At 42.0% G+C, this 22,808-nt stretch overlaps 1 protein-coding gene across 2 annotated transcripts in view; it reads left to right on the top strand.

Moving 5' to 3' along the window:
• TULP3 (TUB like protein 3) overlaps positions 1-22,808 on the top strand; it is a 45,748-nt gene that overhangs the window by 13,991 nt on the left and 8,949 nt on the right. The window contains exons 2-5 of one of the 2 annotated variants that reach the window (XM_036866452.1): positions 8,189-8,240; positions 15,910-15,949; positions 17,035-17,194; positions 17,911-18,087. In XM_036866452.1, the coding sequence (XP_036722347.1) occupies positions 17,083-17,194; positions 17,911-18,087 (289 nt within the window). In that variant the 5' untranslated portion in view covers positions 8,189-8,240; positions 15,910-15,949; positions 17,035-17,082. The remainder of the gene's footprint in view (positions 1-8,188; positions 8,241-15,909; positions 15,950-17,034; positions 17,195-17,910; positions 18,088-22,808) is intronic. The other variant, XM_036866451.1, reaches the window with a different exon arrangement.

The raw sequence follows: 22,808 nt of genomic DNA on the forward strand, positions 1-22,808 counted from the left end.
GACTCATGGATACTCAGAGAAGTGTGGCTCCCTCATACTTACTGCCCTGTTCCCGTTCTTTCATTATTTCTACCCTGTTCCCACCCAGAAGGGCATTCTCCTGCATGACCACAGTGCTGTTATGGCACACAGGACACTTCCCATTCCTGTTCTTTCCTGATGTGGAGCTCATAGTCTGATATCCTCAGTGCACCAGTGACAGTCTTTACTGTGTGTATGTTGTGGTCCAGAATTCAAGGGCTATGTGTTATGTCTGGTTTCCAGAAATCTCTTAAATTTCCTCTACTTTAACCTAGAACAAACAGTTCTCCAGCGTTTTGCGACGGGGGAGGATCTCTCTTGATTTTGATGTTTTTGAAGAGTCCTGACAGTTGTCTTGCAGAATTTCCCTCCATTGGATTTGATTCCTCCTGAATAGATTTAGGTTAAACATTGTTGGCGGGAAGATTACATACATTGTATTGTATTCTTCTCAGTACGTCACATCAGGGGATACCTGATATCAGTCTGTCCTATCATAGTTGCTGTATCCCATCACTTGGTTAAGGCAATGTCTGTCACATTTCTTCATTGTGAAGTTACCTTTTCCTCTTTGTAATTAATGTACTCTGTGGGGAGATACTTGAGATTGTGTTGAATATCCTGTTTCACGCAGTGGTTATAGCATCCATCGATGTCTCTTGAAAAAGTTGATTATTAAATGGTGGTTATAAAATGGTCATATTCTACTTCTGTCATTGATTCTATACTTATTAGTTGACATTAGTCTGGAAGGAAGATCTTTGTTGTGACCTTTATTTGTTTATTTACTTAGAATCAGTATGGGTTCACAGATTCTATTTTTAATAACTTTATGGTATAACTCATACAGTTCACCCATTTAAAGTATACACACTTCTTATGGTTATTAGTATATTTACAAAGATGCGCAACCATCACCACAATCAATTTTAGGACATTTTCATCATCTCAAACAGCTACTCCATACCCTGTAGCTATTACCCCCCAACTCCTATCCCCCATCCCTAAACAATCACTAATTTACATTGTCCCTAAATTTGCCAATTTCATAAAAACGGAATCATAATATGTGGTCTTTTGTGACTGGTTTCTTTCACTTAGCATAATGTTTTCATGGTTCTCCCATGTTTCAATACTTACTCCTTTTTATGGCTGAATGATATTGTATTGTATAGATAGATATACCAGGTCCATTCATCAGCTGATGGACATTTGGGCTGTGTCTACCTTTTGGCTATTGTGAATAACGCTGCCATAAAAATTGTTATACACAGAACAATGTAAACATACTTAACACTACTGAACTATACACTTAAAAATGGTTGAGATACTAAATTTTATCATGTGTTTTTTACCACAATAAAAAAAGAAAACAAATTTATGAAATGTCTGTATGATAGAATATTATATAGCCATTTAATGTAATATTTTTAAACTTTTATAATAATAAAAAGATGCTTATGGTATAATCTTAAGTTAAAAAGATGCAAAAGTCATAAATACTTCAAATATGTAAATGTAAATAAATTTATGGAAACATTTAGAAAGATGTTTGCTGCAGTTAGTAGTGACCATCTCAAGATGATAGAATTATGAAAAAAACATTTCTTTTTCTTTATAAATTTTAATACGATTAATGAAATGGGTATGTATTATTTTTATAATCGATGTAGAACACATATACTATTTCAGAATTCCTTTCTATTAAAGAAATAATATGCTATAAAGAAAAAAATGTGTACAAGTTTTGGTGTGGGTATATGTCTTTTCATTTCTCTTGGCTATATGCCTAGGAGTAGAATGTCTGGGTCATATGGTAACTTTATGTTTAAACATTTTAAGAACTGCCAGACTGTTTTCCCAAGTGTCTGCACCATTTTACATTCCCACCAGCAGTAAATGAGGATTCTGATTTCTCTATAGCCTCACCAACACTTGTTATTATCTGTCTTTTATCATAGCCATCCTGGTGGGTATGAAGTGGTATCTCATTGTGTTTTTTTGTTTTTTGTTTTAATTATTTATTTATTTATTTATTTATTTATTTATTTATTTATTTATTTATGGCTGTGTTGGGTCTTCGTTTCTGTGCGAGGGCTTTCTCCAGTTGTGGCAAGCGGGGGCCACTCTTCATTGCCGTGCACGGGCCTCTCACTATCGCGGCCTCTCTTGTTGCGGAGCACAGGCTCCAGACGCGCAGGCTCAGTAGCTGTGGCTCACGGGCCTAGTTGCTCCGCGGCATGTGGGATCTTCCCAGACCAGGGCTCGAACCCGTGTCCCCTGCATTGGCAGGCAGATTCTCAACCACTGCGCCACCAGGGAAGCCCTTAATTTATTTTTTATTTTTGGCTGCGTTGGGTCTTTGTTGCTGCGCGCGGGCTTTCTCTAGTTGTGGCGAGTGGGGGCTACTCTTTGTTGCGGTGCACAGGCTTCTCATTGCGGTGGCTTCTCTTGTTGCAGAGCATGGGCTCTAGGCGTGTGGGCTTCAGTAGTTGTGGCACATGGGCTCAGTAGTTGTGTCTCTTGGGCTCTAGAGCACAGGCTCAGTAGTCATGGTGCACAGGCTTAGTTGCTCTGCGGCATGTGGGATCTTCCCGGACCAGGGCTTGAACCCTTGTCCCCTGCCTTGGCAGGCGGATTCTTAACCACTGTGCTACCAGGGAAGCCCCGTCTCATTGTGGTTTCGATTTACATTTCTTGATGACTAATGTTAGGTATCTTTTCATGTGCTTATTGGCCATTTGTGTATCTACTTTGGCGAAACGTCTGTTCAGATCCTTTGCACATTTTAAAAATTAGGTTGTCTTTTGGTTGTTGAGTTGTAAGAGTTCTTTATATATTCTGAATACTAGACCCTTATCAGATATATGATTTGCAAATATTCTCTCCCATTTTGTGGGTTGTCTTTTCACCTTCTTGATAATGTCCTTTGATGACCAGAGTTTTTAATTTTGATGAAGTCCAATTTAACTGTCTTTTGTGACACATGCTTTTGGTGTCATCTAAGAATCAATTTTCAAATTCAGTGTCATGAAGATTTTTTTTTAATTAATTAATTTATTTATTTTTGGCTGCATTGGGTCTTTGTTGCTGTGCACGGGCTTTCTTTAGTTGAGGCTAGCGGGGGCTACTCTTCGTTTCGGTGCGCAGGCTTCTCATTGTGGTGGCTTCTCTTCGTTGCATTGCACGGGCTCTGGGCGCATGGGCTCGGTAGCTGTGGCTCGCGGGCTCTAGAGCACAGGCTCAGTAGTTGTGGCGCACGGGCTTAGTTGCTCTGCGGCATGTGGGATCTTCCCGGACCAGGGCTCGAACCCGTGTCCCCTGCATTGGCAGGCAGATTCTTAACCACTGACCCACCAGGGAAGTCCCATGAAGATTTACTCTTATGTTTTCTTCTAAGTTTTATAGTTGTAGCTCTTACATTTTGGTCTTTGATCCATTTTGAGATTGGTGCCCGTAAACAAAGTTGGGTAGGTTGAGCACATTCTCAGAAAATTCTCTGTGTATATTCTGCAGTAGAGCCTTGTGGGTATCTTCAGTTTAGATTGTGGCTAATCAGTAACTGGAGAGTAGTCCAAGAGAGTGGTGTTCTGTGGGCATTCCCATGGGCCACACTTGTGTGATTGATCTGTGTTCCTCAAAGATATATGTTTAAGGTTTTTTCTGTACCAAGTAAATAGGAAATTTTCCATGAGAAAAATGGGAGGAAAAACAGTAATTTCATTTCTTTTACTCTATAGGACTTCTTTTTGTTTTGTGTGGATTTACTAACCAGGCTTGTTTAGGCTTGCTATTCAACAACTTAGTTTCAAATGAAGGAAAGAGACTATTAAAGGAAAAAATGCAAGTTTAGTAAGATCATATTCCAGTTTGACTAGAAATGCTAGTTCAGATTTATTGTAAGTACATAAAATATCTTTATTATTTCTGCTAAGTTATAATTTAAAACTAGAGCACAGAGAAAGTGTAACTTTTGATGCAGAGGCGGTATCTAAGTGCTACAGTTACATAGCATCTTTTTAGTGCCTCTTCTGTTGCGGTCAGATGCTTTGCTTATACCACCCTGTTTATGTAAACTGTTCATCTTGCCCAGGCTTGATGAAAGGAATTAGTGGTGTTAGGATAAGGCATTAAAGACACACCTGTTGTCTTCACTGTTAGAGGTCTTCAGAGAAATGTTTGAGGACTTCAGTTGTGTTTCAGATTTTAGCGTTATTGAAGAGGTTTTAGCATTTTATGGGGGGATAGAATGATTTTTTTTTCCATGCTAGAGGGTCTCACAGTTCTGGTTTAGTGAAGAGGGCCAAGTGAGTTGGAGGAAAAGCAGATTCATAGCAGTAGCTGTTGAAAATACTAATCCATTACAGTGAATTTACTTTTTGTCTTAGTTGTTTCATGTAGGACTTTTTCAAGTGTATACTAATGTTCACTGGATACTAATAATCTATCACTGTATACATAAAGCTTGGTTTAAAAATATGTGAATGAGGATTAAAAACAGTAAGTAAATCAGGAGCGTATCTAGATAGGGGCCCACAAAGTCGAGGCGAAATGTATAACATATCTGATATTTTTGTCTATTTGTCACTCTTTTAAGCTAGGGAGAAAAACGAGATGATTTATTTAACACTCAATGTTGTTGTTGCTATTCTTTTTTTAAAATTTATTATTTATTTTATTTTTGGCTGCGTTGGGTCTTTGTTGCTGCACGTGAGCTTTTCTCTAGTTGTGGCAAGCGGGGGCTACTCTTCGTTGCGGTGTGTGGGCTTCTCATTGTGGTGACTTCTCTTGTTGCGGAGCATGGGCTGTAGGCACGCAGGCTTCAGTAGTTGTGGCACGTGGGCTCAGTAGTTGTGGCGCATGGGCTTAGTTGCTCTGCGGCATGTGGGATCTTCCTGGCCCAGGGCTGGAACCCGTGCCGCCTGCATTGGCAGACGGATTCCTAACCACTGCGCCACCAGGCAAGCCCAAGTTGTTATTCTAAAACGTAAAGGTTATAAAGGAATTAATAGGGGGGACTGTCAGAGAATCAGAATGCACCTCCACATCTATATCTAAGGGGTTATTAAATCTGCTTTCACGTTAGTAGTCAGGAAGAGCCTTGGACATCGTATACAAATTCCAGGTTGCAATGCATTATTAAAATGCATAAAACCTCTAAAAGGTAGGAATGTGGTGGTTAACCGTTAAACCAAAGTGCTTTGGTGTGTTTACCCCAAATGCAGGAAAGCCATTCTTCCCTTTGTAGCCATGGAATTTGTCTTATTAAATAAGATTTTGTATTTATAGTTTTTTTCTGGCAATCAACTCCTAGTAAAAATTTATAGTACAGATAATTGAGAACCACTTCTGCCTTGTTTTATACTTTACTGTTTCTAAGAATGATGAGTCACAAAATCTTAAATTAGGAAATTGTCAGAAATAGAAAAGACTTTAGAGAGAGCTTAAAGACATTCAGAAGGGTTTGGTTTATCAGTTGAAGACAGTCATTTGATTCCATTTTTGTGGACTTCCGTCAGTCAAGCAAATCTGTCTCCTGATGGTATTAAATCTTGTCTGTTCATCCGTACTTGCAGTCTACTGTGATGACTGGCATAGAGTTTTGTATTGTTCTGTTTTGTTTTTGGCTGGGCCACGCAAGCTTGCGGGATCTTAGTTCCCCAACCAGGGATCGAACGCGGGCCCCCCCGTCATTGGAAGTGTGGAGTCCTTAACCACTGGACCACCAGGCAGTTCCCTGGCATAGTGTGTTATTAATTCTTTTAATGAAGAGGAAGTTACATGACTTGCTAGATCTAAAGGAAGTCAGTGGCTTTAGTAAGATGCTATATACTATCTAACTTTCTGTCTCCTAGAGCTAGCTTCAAAAAAGAAGTAGAATATATTTGATTTTTAGGTGTAATTTAGACTTTGCAAAGGGACCAGGATTAGTGTCTGTTTCTGCTGTTTCTGCATGGCTCTTCAGGTCTGTTTCTTTATCTTCAAAGTGTGAAAAATAATAGTACCTAATTCATAGGACTGTTTTGAGGAGTAAATAAAATAATACATTAAAAATACTTAGCACTGGGACTTCCCTGTTGGCGCAGTGGATAAGAATCCACCTGCCAATGCAGGGGACATGGGTTCGAACCCTGGTCTGGGAAGATCCCACATGCCACGGAGCAACTAAGCCCGCATGCCACAACTACTGAAGCCCGCGTGCCTAGAGCCCGTGCTCTGCAACAAGAGAAGCCACCGCAATGAGAAGCCTGCGCACTGCAATGAAGAGTAGCCCCTGCTCGCCGCAGCTAGAGAAAGCCCGCGCACAGCAACAAAGACCCAACGCAGCCAAAACTAAATAAATAAATAAATAAATTTATTTTTTAAAAAAAACATATACTGAGTATTCATTATATTCCAGACACAGTGCTAAGTATTTTTTTTTTTTTTTTAATCAGTGATAATTCTGTCTGATCTTTGGTCAAACCAGATAACCTCCCTGGACTAACTACTGGTCCTTATCTATGAAATGAAAGATTGAGACTAGATAGTGCTGAATTTCCTTCAGCATTATTGCAAGACTTTAATGTAGTCCCTATTTAACTACACTTTATTAAGTAATTAATAAATATGAAAAATTGTTTAAACTCACTATATTAAGTAATTAATAAACATGACAAATTATTTAGAAATTGTTTAAAGTCATCAAAACCATAAATTAAATCAAGAGGCCAATTTACCTATCAAATTAGCAAACGTTTTTAACTTAATATTCCTTTTTTATTGAAGTATAGTTGATTTACAATATTATATTAGTTATTACAAGATAATGGCTATAATTCCCTGTGCTATACAATATATCCTTGTTGCTTATATCTTTTTTTTAATATTTTAGTTTAATTTTATTTATTTTTTTATACAGCAGGTTCTTATTAGTCATCAGTTTTATACACATCAGTGTATACATGTCAATCCCAGTCGCCCGATTCAGCACACCACCATCCCCACCCCCCCGCCGCTTTCCCCCCTTGGTGTCCATACGTTTGTTCTCTACATCTGTGTCTCAACTTCTGCCCTGCAAACCGGTTCATCTGTACCATTTTTCTAGGTTCCACATACATGCGTTAATATACGATATTTGCTTTTCTCTTTCTGACTTCACTCTGTATGACAGTCTCTAGATCCATCCACGTCTCAACAAATGACTCAATTTCGTTCCTTTTTATGGCTGAGTAATATTCCATTGTATATATGTACCACAACTTCTTTATCCATTCGTCTGTCAGTGGGCATTTAGGTTGCTTCCATGACCTGGCTATTGTAAATAGTGCTGCAGTGAACATTGGGGTGCATGTGTCTTTTTGAATTATGGTTTTCTCTGGGTGTATGCCCAGTAGTGGGATTGCTGGATCATATGGTAATTCTATTTTTAGTTTTTTAAGGAACCTCCATACTGTTCTCCATAGTGGCTGTATCAATTTACATTCCCACCAACAGTGCAAGAGAGTTCCCTTTTCTCCACACCCTCTCCAGCATTCGTTGTTTGTAGATTATTTATTTATTTATTTTTTGGTCACATTGCTGCACGCGGGCTTTCTCTAGTTGCGGCGAGCGGGGGCTACTCTTCCTTGCAGTGCACGGGCTTCTCATTGTGGTGGCTTCTCTTGTTGCGGAGCATGGGTTCTAGGCATGGGGGCCTCAGTAGCTGTGGCACGTGGGCTCAGTAGTTGTGGCTCATGGGCTCTAGAGCGCATGCTCAGTAGTTGTGGTGCAGGGGCTTAGTTGCTCCGCGGCATGTGGGATCTTCCCGGACCAGGGCTCAAACCTGTGTCCCCTGCAGTGGCAGGTGGATTCTTAACCACTGCGCCACCAGGGAAGTCCCCAGTATATGGTTTTAAAGAGAAAAACAAAAAATCCCCGCATGCATGGGGGTCTGTGCTCTGCCTTTTTCTTATCCTTTGGGTATTTCAGTCTCCTCAGGTCCTCTGTGGACTGTGTGTGGCATTAAGGATGTCACGTCCTCCTGCAGTCACTGTGGGCAGCATCTAGAAACCCGTGCTTTTCCCTAAGGTAGAATTAATTGGTTCCAAATAGCCCAAAGGACTAGATACATGGAAAAGATGAGATTGACATGGTTTTAAAAGGATTTTCTCTTTACATGCTTTTTTTTAATGTTTTTTTTTAACAGTGCCTTTGAGGATGAGACCGTGAAGCTCCGGCAGCTGAAACTGGACAATCAGGTGAGTAGAGTCTCCTTTCTTGAAAGACGTGGAGAGCTATATTGACCATGAAGCTGATGGTCTGGACTTTGGGCTCTGGCAAGACCCACGTGCCTTGAGGACATCAGCATTAAAACTGGCCTTGGACTTACAATCACTGAAAATTCCTTGGCAGCTGTCATAAGAAATAGGAAAATGTTAACATTGTATTTCTGTGTAGTTAATTTGATCCTGCTGCCTTAAACACCTCTCTGCACTGTAATTTCATGTAACTACAAGATCTTTTTCTTATCTTAAAATGGAAATCTGAAAATGGTACTGTGCTGCTTAAAAGCCTCTGTTGTCTACAGAATACTTTTCTTCACAGCACTGGTCCCACTTTTCACTTACGCATTATTATTATCTTTTTTTTGCACTGATTTGACTCATGTTCATCTCCTCCATTAGACTAAGCTCCATGAGAACAGAAACTGAGTCTGTTAATGATGAGCATTATCTCCGAAGTTCCTGGCCTAGGGCCGGGCCCATAGTGCTCCTTCGTTAAATGTCTGAATGACGGAAGGAATAAATGAACAGTTTTGTATTGTTACGTGATGTGATCATCCTGATTAGTCAGTGTAGAACCTATACCCAACATATATTACTTCCATATGAATGTTTTCTAATTCAGGAAACTCTGTAGGTCCAGGCTGTGATGTAGGATCATTAACAGTCAGTGTCTAGAGTGGTAGGTGACTAAAAATACCTCCAAAGTTTTGTCTTGCTTTTTTATGTTGCTGTTGGACCTCCTAACAGGACTTGGAGTGTAGTAAATTACTTTAAAGGTGGAATCACTACAAACTAGTTACGAGGTCTCCACGGGGACGTGCCTGGGACCATCTGGCCTCCAGGGCCCCTCCCAAGCCCTTGGTGTCCATGGTGCCTCCGTGGGGCCTGTCACCAAGTCCACCGCCTCTCAGGCCACCACCTGGGAGGCCTTCTCATGTGCGCCTGGAACGGAGCGTGGCCCAGTGGTCTTCAGGGACCCTCCGCTTCAAGGCGGCGGCAGTCGCCTCGGTGGTCAGCGCCACGCATCCTGCTCTGCCTGCTGCCCTCCTCCCTGGCTGGGCTCGGCCTCCCGGGCCTGGACCATGGCCTCAGCCTCACCGCCTCTGGACGAGGCCCGGTGGTGGTGCGCACCGTCCGTCCTGCCCCCTCCAGGTGCCCTGGCCCAGGGAGCCCGGCAGTAGCAGCTTCACGGACAGGCAGGCTTCCTCACAACCACTGCTGGCATCCTTTAAGGAGACTGGGGCACATTTTAAGCAAATCTGGTGTTGCACAGCAGGGTAGGAAACGGCCACAAACACCTCAGCAGTTGCAGGAGGCTGCCTGCGTCTCTCTGCGCAGGGCCTGTGCCCTCTAAGCAGAGGAGCCAGCTTGGGTTGTGCGCCTGATCCCGTAAAACTGCCGCTGAGCCTGTGAAATAACCAGTTCTTTCTAGTACTGAAAAAGCAAACACACACAGGAAAGAAGTGAATCTGGGATCACGAGGGAAATCGTGATTAGATATAGATTTATCACCCCCCCCCGCCCCCACCGCCCCTGCCCAAGATCAGAATAATTGCGATGAGCCCTTTATCTTTTACATTCCATTGCATAGCAGACTGCATTTAGGGAGACATACCACAAGATTTTAGATCTTTGATTTATTTTTATAAGGCTCAGGGGTACATCCCTTGCTAACATGAAATGAAATCTATGGTCATCTACCAAGTGATGAAATAAGACATAAGATTTAAATTTTGTGTAGTTTTTGAGTTTTGTATATAGGTATATTTTCTGGATTTTTAAAAAAAGATGGCCCAACTATTTTGTAATTTTTATTCTTTTCAGTGAGAATGCTACATGTGGTGTGGTATGTGTGTGGTATTTTGGGATTTGGGGATTTTGTAAGCCTTTTTATAGTACAAACATTTTTAAACTATGGTTTTATATAGGTAATAAAAACATATGAAGGACTTTCCTGGCGGTCCAGTGGTTAGGACTCCGTGCTTCCACTGCAGGGGGCACAGGTTCTACCCCTGGTTGGGGAACTAGGATCCCGCCTGCCGCATGGCCAAAAAAAATAAAAAAATAATAAAATAATAAGAATTCAAATTATACAAAAAAGATATTTGGTGAAAAGTCTTTCTCCCTCTACTTGGCTAGTTCTTTACCAGAGATAGTCAGTGAATATAAAGACATAAACTTTTATGGGAATTTTTAAAGATTCAAAGCGATCTCTTTGGACCTGATGTATAAATTTTGTTGCTAAATAGTGTATGAGAATCCTGTGCGAGCCCTGAAATGCTGCCACGAACAGAAGAGGAGGTTCGTCAGCAGGGGGCCAGGGACTGCACGGTCAGACGGCCTGTAGCAGGAAAGGCAGCGCCACATACTGAATACAACACTGGGCCCAGGAGCAGACTTTGGTTCCCATTCTGGCTGTGCCTTTCATTAGCTGTGTGATTTCAAGTAAGGTCCTCAAACTCTGTGAACCCCAGTTCTTTGGTGTGTGGAGTGAGGTCAGACTGGGTAAGACAACAGGTTGCTGGGGAGGATCTTAGAGTGTGGGAGTTAGGGCTGGCGTGGGTGGCGGTGCATTGAGGAAGGCTCGGTTGCTCCTGACTCTGGCCTCCCAGGCTGGCAGCCTCTTGGTGGGAGGCTCACAATCCAGGGCATGCCGGGCCCCCGCCCACCTCTGAGGGGTACGGGGCATTCCCACCCGTGGCAGTGCGTGTAGGTGGAGTCGGGAGGGGCTGGGGACCCTCCCTCTCCCCACCCCGCCTGCGGTGTGGGAATTCTGCTGTGGGAACGTCCCTGGGGTTGAGAGTTACTGGGCTGAGCTTGAGAAGTAGTTTGCTGAGCGCAACCAGAGTTAATCAGTCTCGTGAGGACTGGTTCATACTAACCAGTATCATAAGCGGTGAATCTAAGTCGGGATTAATTTATTAATTGCTGGTGAACCATATACCAGAATCATCAGGTCATCAGTTTCCCATTAGAAGAGTCTGTCTGGTAAGTTCGAAATCAGAGCAAGTGGAGTTTGTAAAATGAGCTTTATTGTAAATATCATTGTGTGATGGTGTAATTAATTCACCTCTACTAAAGGGATATACCTGCCCAAGGAATGAGATACGTGATATCTGGCCAGGACACTCCCTGCCTTGGATCATTTGTACTAGAGACACAAGGTGAATCCTGCCCTTCAGTTCTACTTACATTATTTCCACAGAGACCATTTCCCTTCTCTCAGTGTATTCTTTTATCATCCACTACAGTTGTTATTGATTTGATTAAATTCATTTCCTTCATATCTATCCTGTTTTTCTGATAGTTAATCTTAGAATTTAATGTTTAAAAATCCTAGACTTGCAGATAATTTACACATGGCTGTTTTTGTCCTATACAGATTTTTGAACAGCTTTATTGAAATGTAATTCACATATTATTAATGCTCAGTTACAATGTACAAATGATTTTCAAACCTTGTGTAAGTGGAATCATACAATATACAGTCTTTTGTGCCTGGCTTCTTTGGCTTAGCAAAGGGCTCACCCACGTTGTAGCATGTATCAGGAATTCATTCCTTTTTACTATTGAATACATTCTGTTTTGTGGACAGACCATGTTTCTCCATTCATCAGCTGATGGACATTTGGGTTGTTTCCACATTACAAATAATGCTTCTCTGAACATCCGTGTATAAGTTTTTGTGTGGACGTGTTTTCATTTCTCTTGGGTGATCTACCCAAGTATAGGTATACCAAGATATACCTAATATGCCTTGGGTAATAGGAGTGGCTTTGCAGGTCATATGGTAACTCTGTGTTGAACATTTCAAGGGGACTGCCAGACTGTTTTCCACAGTCACTGACCATTTTACACTCCCACCAGCAGTGTGTAAGGCTTCCAGTTTCTCCACTTTCCTGCCAGTACTTATTATTGTCTGTCTTTGATTAGAGCCATTTTAGTGAGTCTGAAGTGGAGTCTCATTATAGTCTTGATTTGCATTTCCCTAATGACTAGTGATGTTGAGCATTTTTAGTGGCCATCTGTATGTTCTCTTTGGAGAAATGTCCATCCAAATCCTTTGCCCGTTTTTAAACTGGGTTACTTTCTTTTTGGTTTTGAGTTGTAAGAGTTCTTTATATAGTATAGACCCAAGTTCTTTATCAGAAATATTATTTGTAAATATTTTCTCCAATTCTGTGGGTTGTCTTTTTACTTTTTTGATGGTATCGTCTTCAGCCCAAAAGTTTTATCTGTTTTTTCTTTTGTCATTTGCACTTGGGGTGTCATCTAAGAAACCATTGCCTACACGAGGTTACAAAGACTTGCTCCTGTGTTTTTTTCTAAGAGTTTTACACTTTCCATGATCTGTTTTGAGTGAATCTTTTTATGTGGTATGAGGCAGGGTCCAAAATCACTCTTTTGCATGTGGATATCCTGTTGTCCCACCACCGTTTATTCCCACTGAGTATATTTTGCTTTTATTTTCACTACTCTCACTAGATACTCATATTTTCGGGGTATGTGACACCTTAGCCAGCTCCAGAATGTAAAGATTTTCAGATTCTCTCAGGGATGTTACTCAGGCAGGGATGCACGTTAGGTGGAGAACGTTTATGCCATCTGGCGGTCAACGGATTAAAGTATAGCACAGTCCCTTTAGGCTGGGTCCCCAACTATGGATACGCACCCTTCGAAGGGAGGCAGCCGTCAGTGCGTCGAATCGGTACTTGAAGAAGTCTGATTCAGGGACTCCTGCCGGTCCAGGGGTTGGGACTCGGCGCTTCCACCGCAGGGGTCCGGGTTCCACCCCTGGTCGGGGAACTAGGATCCCCAGAGCCGTTTGGTGTGGCCAAAAAAAAAGTCCGATTTTAAACTTTTAGTTTCATCCTCCCATGATCTCTCTTTGTGTGCCAGGAAGGTTGATTATTTTTAGCCAAACTGATAGACCTCTGGCAACCATTGTGATCTTGGTGGTCGTACCTGCGGTTACGCAGTCCGTTCCAAGAATGTCATAAAGTAACCAACCCATTATCTCTGGGAGTCCTTAGAAAACTGAGAATCAGTGCAGTCTCAAGCTATCATTAATTTGAGGCTTGCATGGGATTTATTATTTTATTGGATACAGTTCTTTGATGGAACCTTCCCCCCCGAATATAATCTCCTTTATTTCCTCATTTATTTTGGTATTACCATTCAATATTTTGCTTCAGGGAATGATAGTAGGACCTACCACCAGATTCTGGAGAAGATGGATTCTTTGAGTTATTGCTCAGTTTCCAAGGGAGCTGGGAAATTTAAAGGTTTAGTTTATGCGACACTTAAAAGTCCTGAAGTCAACATTTTTAATTGTATTTAGGCATCAAACAGTCACCTTTGGCTCTTTTCCCGACTGCCCTGACCTTCCCCTTAGAAAGGTAAGGAGTCCCTTGTTTACGTAGCCTCAGCTAAAGCACGCTTAGCTTTTCAGGGAAGGTAAAGCACAAATAAGTTGACACCATTACATTGAAACTCAGCCACATCTCTTCTCCTCCATCCAAATTATGTGAGGGTCATTAGAATGCTAAGTTAGGTGACAGTTTTTACCAAGATGGCAGTTTGCCCATTTGTGGGTATTTTGTGAGTTTTTTTCTTATTTACAAACTTGGACAACAGGAGGGTATATTCAGTGCAATAATGTAGCAGCTGTGTCCCTGAGGTTCACAGTTTGAATCTAGAGTTGTTTTTTCTTAAGTTGTTGATCTGAATGGGTGTGACTAGCGTTGACATGCATAGAGAAGGGCTCCACCAGGCACCTTAATAGGATCACTGTGGCCACAAATCTAGTCTGCCCTTTGCAGGTCTCAGAACTTGATTTTGTCAGTGAGCCCAGGTGTAACGTGACATCTAGCTCTTTGGTTCCCCTTTTCTAGACCACAGGCAGAATTGTCCTCTGGAACAGATGCACACTAGTCAAACTTACAACACTCATTCATGAAGCCAGATGCCAGTTTATTCATTTACAGTGAGAACTCTGTACTCTTGCAGTGTGTATTCATCGCTACTGTTTATGATGCTCTGTTCTTGGGAAGAACAAGAAGTTAGACTGAAAATGAGAAGGCTGATTGGTAAGCAAGGAGTCAGAGGAAGGAGAAGGAGATAGTCCTGAGGGCTCGTTCAACAAGACGATGAAGAAGCCTTGGATAGTTTCCTGTCCTCAGAGAGAGGGAGCTTTCCCAGTAGATAGGGTGCGCTTGTCTGCCAGAGTCAGTATCTCTCTTTCTTGGACAGGATGGACATATTCTGTCAAATTCTTGCTCTTTGGCTGCTTTTTTCTAGACCACATGCAGAATGCTCCTTTTCTGTACAACAATTTTTTCTTCACATATGTTAATAAAATGGATTCGCTGTAGCTCGTATTCTTGTTTCATCAGTTGTTTCACGATTATTTTATTTTTTATTTTTTTGGCCGTACCACGCGGCATACCGGATCTTAGTTCCTGGACCAGGGATCAAACCTGTGCCCCTGCAGTGGGAGAGCGGAGTGTCAACCACTGGACCGCCAGGGAAGTCCCAGTTGTTTCACATGGATAATATGCGACAGTTTCTCATGTCTTTATACTTCATGTTTACCATCTCTTTCAGGCAGTTAGTTTACTTCTTATCCATTATACAGACTTCTTAGTTGCTAGAAGAATCTTGTCAGCAGGTTCCAGGGGGAGAACCTCATTATAACCTCCTGTGTATCTAGTGTTCCTGGGACGTTAAGGTCCACCTGTGCGTATTAATTCATGGATCTCAAAATAACCTCAAAAATCCCAATTATTCTTTCCCAACTTGCTCTAAGCTCTATTTTCTTTCTTGACAGTGTATAGTCCCTTTGGCATATTATTTTAGCTCCCCTAGCTTCTTTCCTTATGCACAAGATTGGGTAAAAAAGAATAGGTATATTTCTTCTGTCTTCTGAATTTATCTGCAAGCTTTCATCAGGCCAGTTCTGGAAAAAAATGCTTCCTTTCCTACCAATAGTCTCACCCCTTAGATTAACTCTTCTTCCTAGTGGCACTTTTTAAAAGCAGTATCAATGAAAAAAGTAAACAGATGGCTTTTTGCCTGAGAAACAGTAAAGTAGGTTATATATCTTTGCTTTTAAATCATGGCTTAATTTTTTAGCTTGGGGCTTGACACTCTCCTCTTCTGAGACGTCCCAGATCCATGGTAATTTCTATGTATTATAAGCTCTTATTTGCCAAGGCTTAAAAATAGTATATATGCTGGTACCTTCCTTTTCATCTCATTGGATTTTTTTCTGATAGTCTCTCATGCTTTTTTCCTGACTTTTCCTGCTACCCTACTCTTTATCTTGCTTTTATCCATAGAGTTGATTGTTTTTTAATTGGAATTTTCCAACTGCCATTTTTTTCCCATCTTATCCTTGGCCCTAATTTGTTTGATTACTAATTATGTAAAAGTGAGCAAGAAAGCAAAACTTACTGCTTTTTAGCTGATTAAAACATGAAAATAGTTTGGGGTTTAGAGGATAATAAGTTTTTTTTAATTTTAAATTTTATATTGGAGTATAGTTGATTAATAATGTTGTGTTAGTTTAAGGTGTACAGCAAAATGATTAAGTTATACATATACATGTGTCTATTCTTTTTCAAATTCTTTTCCCATTTAGGTTATAACAGAATATTGAGCAGAGTTCCCTGTGCTATACAGTAGGTCCTTGTTGGTTATCTATTTTAAATATGAGTAGTGTGTATATGTCAATCCCAAACTCCATTTCTATCCTTCCCTCCCGCCCCAGTCCTTCCCCTTTGGTAACCATAACTTCATTCTCTGTGAGTTTATTTCTGTTTTGTAAATAAGTTCATTTGTATCATTTTTTTTAGATTCCGCATACAAGCGATATCATACGATACTTGTCTTGCTCTGACTTCACTTAGTATGATAATCTCTAGGTCCATCCATGTTGCTGTAAATGGCATTATTTCATTCTTTTTTATGGCTGAGTAATATTCCACTGTATATATGTACCACATCTTCTTTATCCATTCATTTGTCGATGGACATTTAGGTTGCTTCCATGTCTTAGCTATTGTACACAGCACTGCAATGAACATTGGGGTGCATGTATTCTTTCGAGCCATGTTTTTTCTCCAAATATATGCCCAGGAGTGGGATTGCAGGATCATATGGTAGCTCTATTTTTAGTTTTTTAAGGAACCTCCATACTGTTCTCCATAGTGGCTGCACCAATTTACATTCCCATCAACAGTGCAGGAGGGTCGGGTCCCCTTTTCTCCACACCCGGTGGATAATAAGTTTTATCTTTTTCTTCCAGTTACAAAAATAAGAAAATTCAGAAAACTAAGAAAAGGAAAAATAATCATCCATATGCTACCCCCAGAGAAATCACCATTACCGTGTTCCTTCATCTTTTCTCCTATTCATGTGTGCATATATTTTAAACTTGACTGTGCTTTGATCATATGTTAATTACTATATATTTTTAATATACTTAGATCATGGTCTCAGCTTTGCTAGAAATACATTTGTATAATTTTAGATAGATCTTTTATAGGCGTTTAGTAAATATTTATTAAATGAAGTGAATGAATCCTTACCTCTCTCTGTGTCTCAATTTTCCCATTTTTTTTTTTTTTTTTTTTTTTTTTCCATTTCTGAAGTGGGAAAATTTAATTCACAAGAGGTTTTGTAAGGATCCATGAAAGACTATATATGTTGAAGTAGCTAGATCTCATCATCACTCTCCTGGCTGTGCTATCACAATTTTCCCCAGAGAGCGCTGCTGGAGAAGAAGCAGAGAAAGAAACGCCTGGAGCCGCTCATGGTGCAGCCGAACCCAGAGGCCCGGCCGCGTCGGCCCAAGCCGAGGGGAAGCGAGGAGCACGCCCCGCTGGTGGAGCCTCAGGCCCCGCCCGGCGGTGTCACCCTGCACGGTGTGTACTCAGGCAGCATCTCTACCTGCTGCTGCACGGTTTCACAAGCCTGGGGGGGGCAGGAGGAGCCTCAGGTGGACCAAAGGGACAGTATTGGCATCGTTGCCAGGTACCTTCGTGTATCTTTAGTCACATTCAGGGCCTCTGAGTTGGAATAAAAGCAGTGGTCTGATCAGTGGAGGGTACCTTAAAGCTCTCAGCCGTCCTGGAACTGTTTTACATGCAAAATGAAAGTGCCCAGAAGTGCCCACTTGAGGAGCTTCCAGGCTTGATTGTTGCCTCTTGGCAGAGTTAACCATGAAGCCAGGAGCAGGTAGAGAGCACCCATTCTTCCAGTAGCCGGACTCAGAGGGACATCTGAGTCAGCGACGGGGAGAAGGAAGAACAGGGTTAAACAACTCTAAGGCCAGCCCCCTCGGCTCCTGGCTTGGACGAGATCTGGATGGACTTCGGAGGACCTACTTGGCTTTCAGTCTCATTCTTAAGTTTCTAAAGCACAGCATCAGGTACATTTACTTTAGTGGCAGTCAGGGCGTGTTGATAAAATGAACACCAGCTAATAAAATGGATTCCTCTGTTAACAGATGTCCTCGTGGATGTTAAAGAAGGAGAAGTGAAACGGTTTGGTGGTTCTTAATTCAGATCACATACACCAAAACCATCCAGCCAAATAGTGGATAATACTTTCTTCTTTTTTCTTTTTGTTGGGCCCCTAGGCATCGATGGTCCCGCTGCCTTCCTGAAGCCAGATGCTCAAGACATGGAAACCAGACTTCACGTTCTGTCAGTAGGATCTTCCGCCACGGAGGAGGATACTGAAGGAAGTGCTGATGGAGATAGCACTTGGGACCATGCTTCCAAGCCAGATCTTCAGGAGATTCTCCAGAAACATGGTGAGGATTGGTAACAGTTTTGAGGCAATGAGTTAGTTAAATAAAATATAAAACAGGGAATTCCCTGGCGGTCCAGTGGTTAGGACTCTGTGCTTTCACTGCCGAGGGCCCAGGTTTGATCCCTGGTCGGGGAGCTAAGATCCCTCAAGCTGCGCGGTGCAGCCAAAATACATACATAAATACGTGTGTGTGTGTGTGTGTGTGTGTGTGTGTGTGTGTGTGTATAATATCAGCAGCATTAGCTACTATTATGGCTATTTCCTTCCTTTTGACATTTTATTTTTGTCATCCCCACCCTGTTCCTTTGACTGAGTTGCCCCTCAGCACCCTACCCTGCCTCTGTTTCACGGTTTATATTCCTCTAGTGATAAGGGGAGAGATAAATAGCCAGCTTAGTGGAAACACAAATTGGATCAAAATATCCTTAAACTAATAATACTTTTTCCATTAGAGCCTGCTTTCTGCCAGTTGGAGTTATTCCCATAAATATTCCTGTACGTTTCAGAGGTCCTTTGTAGTCTTCTCCTTCTTAGAAGACTAATTTTATAGTGAGAAGGAATTAAGCATCCCCTTTTCAGATGAGAAGACGGACGGCCAGTAATGACTGGCTGTTTGCTGGGTACCTGCTTTGTCATAGGCGTTGCTGGGTCCTGGGATATGTGAGTCAGGAGGTTCTACCACAGACTGGTAGGATAGATGTACATTCAAATGGATTCGTATATTCATTCATTTAGAAAACATGTATTGAGGATATGCTATACATCAGGCCTTGTTCTAGGCACTTAGGATACAATTGTGAACGAGGTTCCTGCCCTCGTGGAGCATTTATTCTGATTGAGGCTTCGTGCACCTAAATTGAGGCTTCATGGACCTAAATAGCCAAGGGAGTGTGGAGAGGGGTGCCCAACCAGAGTTGATCCGGAGGTGACGTCTAAGCCAGAGCGTGAGGCGGGAAGAGGAGCCGGCAGCTCAGAAGGGCTGGAGCGCAGAGCGCGAGGTGACAGGTGGGAAGGGGCGTGGAGAGAGATGGGCTGGAGGGGTGGGCGGGCTCCGATTACGTTGGGTGTTACAGGCCGAGCTAGGGTGTGGACTTCCTGTGAAGAGTAACAGGAACCTGTGTGGGATTTTAAGCTGGAGTGATAGCAGAAAAATTACTCTGCACTATGAAGAATGAATTGGAGCGGGCAAGTCTGGAAGCAGGAAGGCTAATGAGGAGATAGTTTGGCTGATGGCCTGATCTCGCGTTACATTTTGGTGTGTAGAGTAGAAAGCAGGAGAAATAGAACTCCGCTGCGGGGCAGTGAGAGGGACAAGGACCACATCGAAGGAGGAGGCGACTAAGCTGAGGCGTGAGGGGTGCGTGTGCTCCTGTGCGCAGCTGTCAGCTCAGGGGCGGCTGGAGACTGACACTGTGAATGTCTATAGCTTGTCAGGCACTTGACATACCTTATCTCAGTATTTGTGACAGTACTGTGAGGGGTTACACGTGTTAGCCTCTCCTTTTCACATGTAAGAAAATTGGTTCTCAGAAAGGCTAAGTAATTTGTTCTCGATCACACCGCTAGTTGGTTAGGCGGCAAACTTGGGCAGAAGAAATTACGTCAGCAGAGGCATCAGGTGTATAGAGTATATAGAGCATGATGTATTTGTGGAAACTGGGGCAGGGTGTGGCAGGGGCAGCGTGTGGCGTGCTTTAGAGCTCAGCTCTGGGGCCAGCCAGCGCGGTTTGGAGACTCAGCTCTGCCACCTCTGGCTGTTGAAGGGGAAAACAGTGCAACTTTTCTCTGCCTCAGTTTCCCTGTCTGTAATATGAATGTGGCCGTGGTAATTCTGTTACTTTCCTATCGTTATTATAACAAAAGACAGTGAAAGATGTGGAGGAGCCAGAACAAGGAGAACTCTCAGTTTAACCAAAAGCTAGATTACTTACCCCAGGTCATCGAGCTGAATAGTGGCAGACCTAGATATTCTGAGTCTTAGTCTAGTTCTTGATCCCTTACTGTAAGTACCAAGCTGTCCCTTTTACTCTGCCCTATTAAATGACCGCTGTGTTCTTTCTCAGAATTGGCCTTTCAGGACCAGATGGGTTAATGCCTTTTTGAGTCTGAAAAAGTTGCATCTGGACCATAAAAGCCATTAAGTGCTCTCTTGACTAAGACTTAAGAAGTGTCAGTTTGGAAGATAACGTACCTCAAGTGGGGGTCCAGTTTGCTTGTCTTACAAGTTTGGGAGAAATCCTTGATCTCCATCTTAAAACATGTATTCACATAAACTGAGTTCTTGGTACAAATATGGCATTTGAAAACATAGTACTAACATTGTAAATCATCTATACTTCAATTAAAAAAAAAAAAGAAGAAAACGTAGTACAGAGTGAAGATATCCATATGAGAGTGAGATCCCTAGAGTTTTATGTGTTTTGCTACCCGTCCCCAAAAGTTAACGTTTTAGGAAAGAGAAAAGAAAGAAAGAAATGTCCTTCACAAACCAAAGAATTTTTTAAATATAGCTTTATTGAGATAAAATTCACATACCATACAATTCAACAACGTAAAGTGAACAACTGATTGGTTCTTTAGTGTATTCGCAGAGGTCTGCAGCCATCAGCACAGCCAATTTTGGAAGGTTTTCTGACGCCAAAGAAACGTCATACCTGCCAGCAGTCACTTCCCATTTCCCTCCAGCTCCCCATCCCTGGGCAGCCACCAGTCTACTTTCTGTCTCTGCGGATTTGCCTATCCTGGTGTTTCATATAAACAGAATCAGTCATACACTGTGTGGTCCTTTATGCCTGGCTTTCACTTGGCATCATGTTTTCAGAGTTCATCCACGTTGTAGCCTGTGTCAATGCTTCATTCTCTTCTGTTGTTGAATCACATTCCGTTGTATGGATAAGCCACATTTTGTTCCTCCCTTTATCAGTTGATGGGCATTTGGGTTGTTTCCACTCTGGCTATTATGAATAATGCTGCTATAAATAGTTACGCATAAGTTTTTGTATGGACATATGTTTTCACTTGAGATAAATTTTTTAACTGGCCTTAGTCTTATCCTTGGGTGTCCTTGAGAAAAACTTGATACCATTTATTTGTGAACTATGTAAAATAGACCAGCGTTGTCCCTCCTCTGAGGTGGATGACTGTGGGCAGCACTGCTTGTTGTTCGGTCTCCTTGTCATTTGTGATTTGGGGGCTGTTCCAGCTATTGTACGAGGGGTGACTTTACCCTGTAGACCACTGAGCAGAGCGAGGTGGGTCTCGCCCGTAGCTCTGCCCCTTCCTCTTGGGCAGAAATGCTTCTCCTGGGGCATCATCCTCTCACGTGTGAATTTGAGGGTCGTGCTTCTTTTATAACACACGGCACACTTTGTGTCCCATAAACAAGCAAGAGACAAAACAAAAAATAAGACTTGCCAGTCCCTCCTCCTCAAACTCATATAAATGTGAGGATAAAATGAAAAAATAGTTTTTCATCAGATAGTTTGAAGTTTTCTGTAAAAGGTGCAAGGTAGTAGTACTTCAAACATTCCCAACTCAAATTAGTTCACGGGACTACCGATGAACAAAATGTAGGAAAACAAAGAAGTAACTGATAGAGACGTCTATTGTGGTAAAATGTGCACAGCATTTACCATTTTAACCGTTTGTAAGTGCACAGCTCAGTGGCATTAGGTACATTCACACTGTTGTGCAGCCGTCACCACCGTCATCTCCAGAACTTTCTCATCTTCCCAGACTGAGACTCTGTCCCTATCAAACACCAACTCCCCCCCACCCCTGCCCCACCCCCAGCTCCTGGCAACCTCTGTTATATTTCTGTCTCCATGAATTTGACTATTCTAGGCCTCATAAAAGTGGAATCATAAGGTATTTGTCCTTTTTGTGTCTAGCTTATTCCACTTAGCACGATGTCTTTAAGATTCATTCATGTTGTAGCCTGTGTCAGAATTTCATTCCTTTTTTAAGGCTGAATAACATTCTGTTTATGTATATACAACAGTTTGTTTATTCATCAGTTGGTGGATATTTGGGTTGTTTCCGCCTTCTGAAAACTGTGAGTAATGCTGCTGTGAACATTGGTCGTTCAAGTATCTGTCTGAGTCTCTGCTTTCAGTTCTTTTCGGTATATACCCAGAAGTGGAATTCCTGGATTATATGGTAATTCTATATATATATTTTTTTAGGAACCCCTATGTTGTTTTCTACAGTGGCTGCGTAATTTTATATTGCCACCAGCAGTTTCTCCACATCCTCACCAACACTTATTTTCTGTTTTTTGGTTTTTGTTTTTTATAATAATCATCCCAGTGATTGTCAAGTGGTTTCTTATTGTGATTTTAATTTGCATTTCCCTAATGACTAGTGATGTTGAGCATCTTTTCATGTGCTTATTGGCCATTTATGTGTCTTCTTGGGAGAAATGTTCAAGTCCTTTACCCATTTTTTTTAAAAATTTATTTTTATTTATTTATTTATTTTTGGCTGCATTGGGTCTTCATTGCTGTGCACGGGCTTTCTCTAGTTGCGGTGATTGGGGGCCACTCTTCGTTGCGGTGCGCGGGCTTCTCATTGCGGTGGCTTCTCTTGTTGCGGAGCGCGGGCTTCAGTAGTTGTGGCGCACAGGCTCAGTAGTTGTGGTTTGTGGGCTCTAGAGCGCAGGCTCAGTACTTGTGGCACTCAGGCTTAGTTGCTCCGCGGCATGTGGGATCTTCCCGGACTAGG

This window comes from Balaenoptera musculus, chromosome 10 (assembly GCF_009873245.2).
Source record: "Balaenoptera musculus isolate JJ_BM4_2016_0621 chromosome 10, mBalMus1.pri.v3, whole genome shotgun sequence".
Classification (NCBI taxonomy): domain Eukaryota; kingdom Metazoa; phylum Chordata; class Mammalia; order Artiodactyla; family Balaenopteridae; genus Balaenoptera; species Balaenoptera musculus.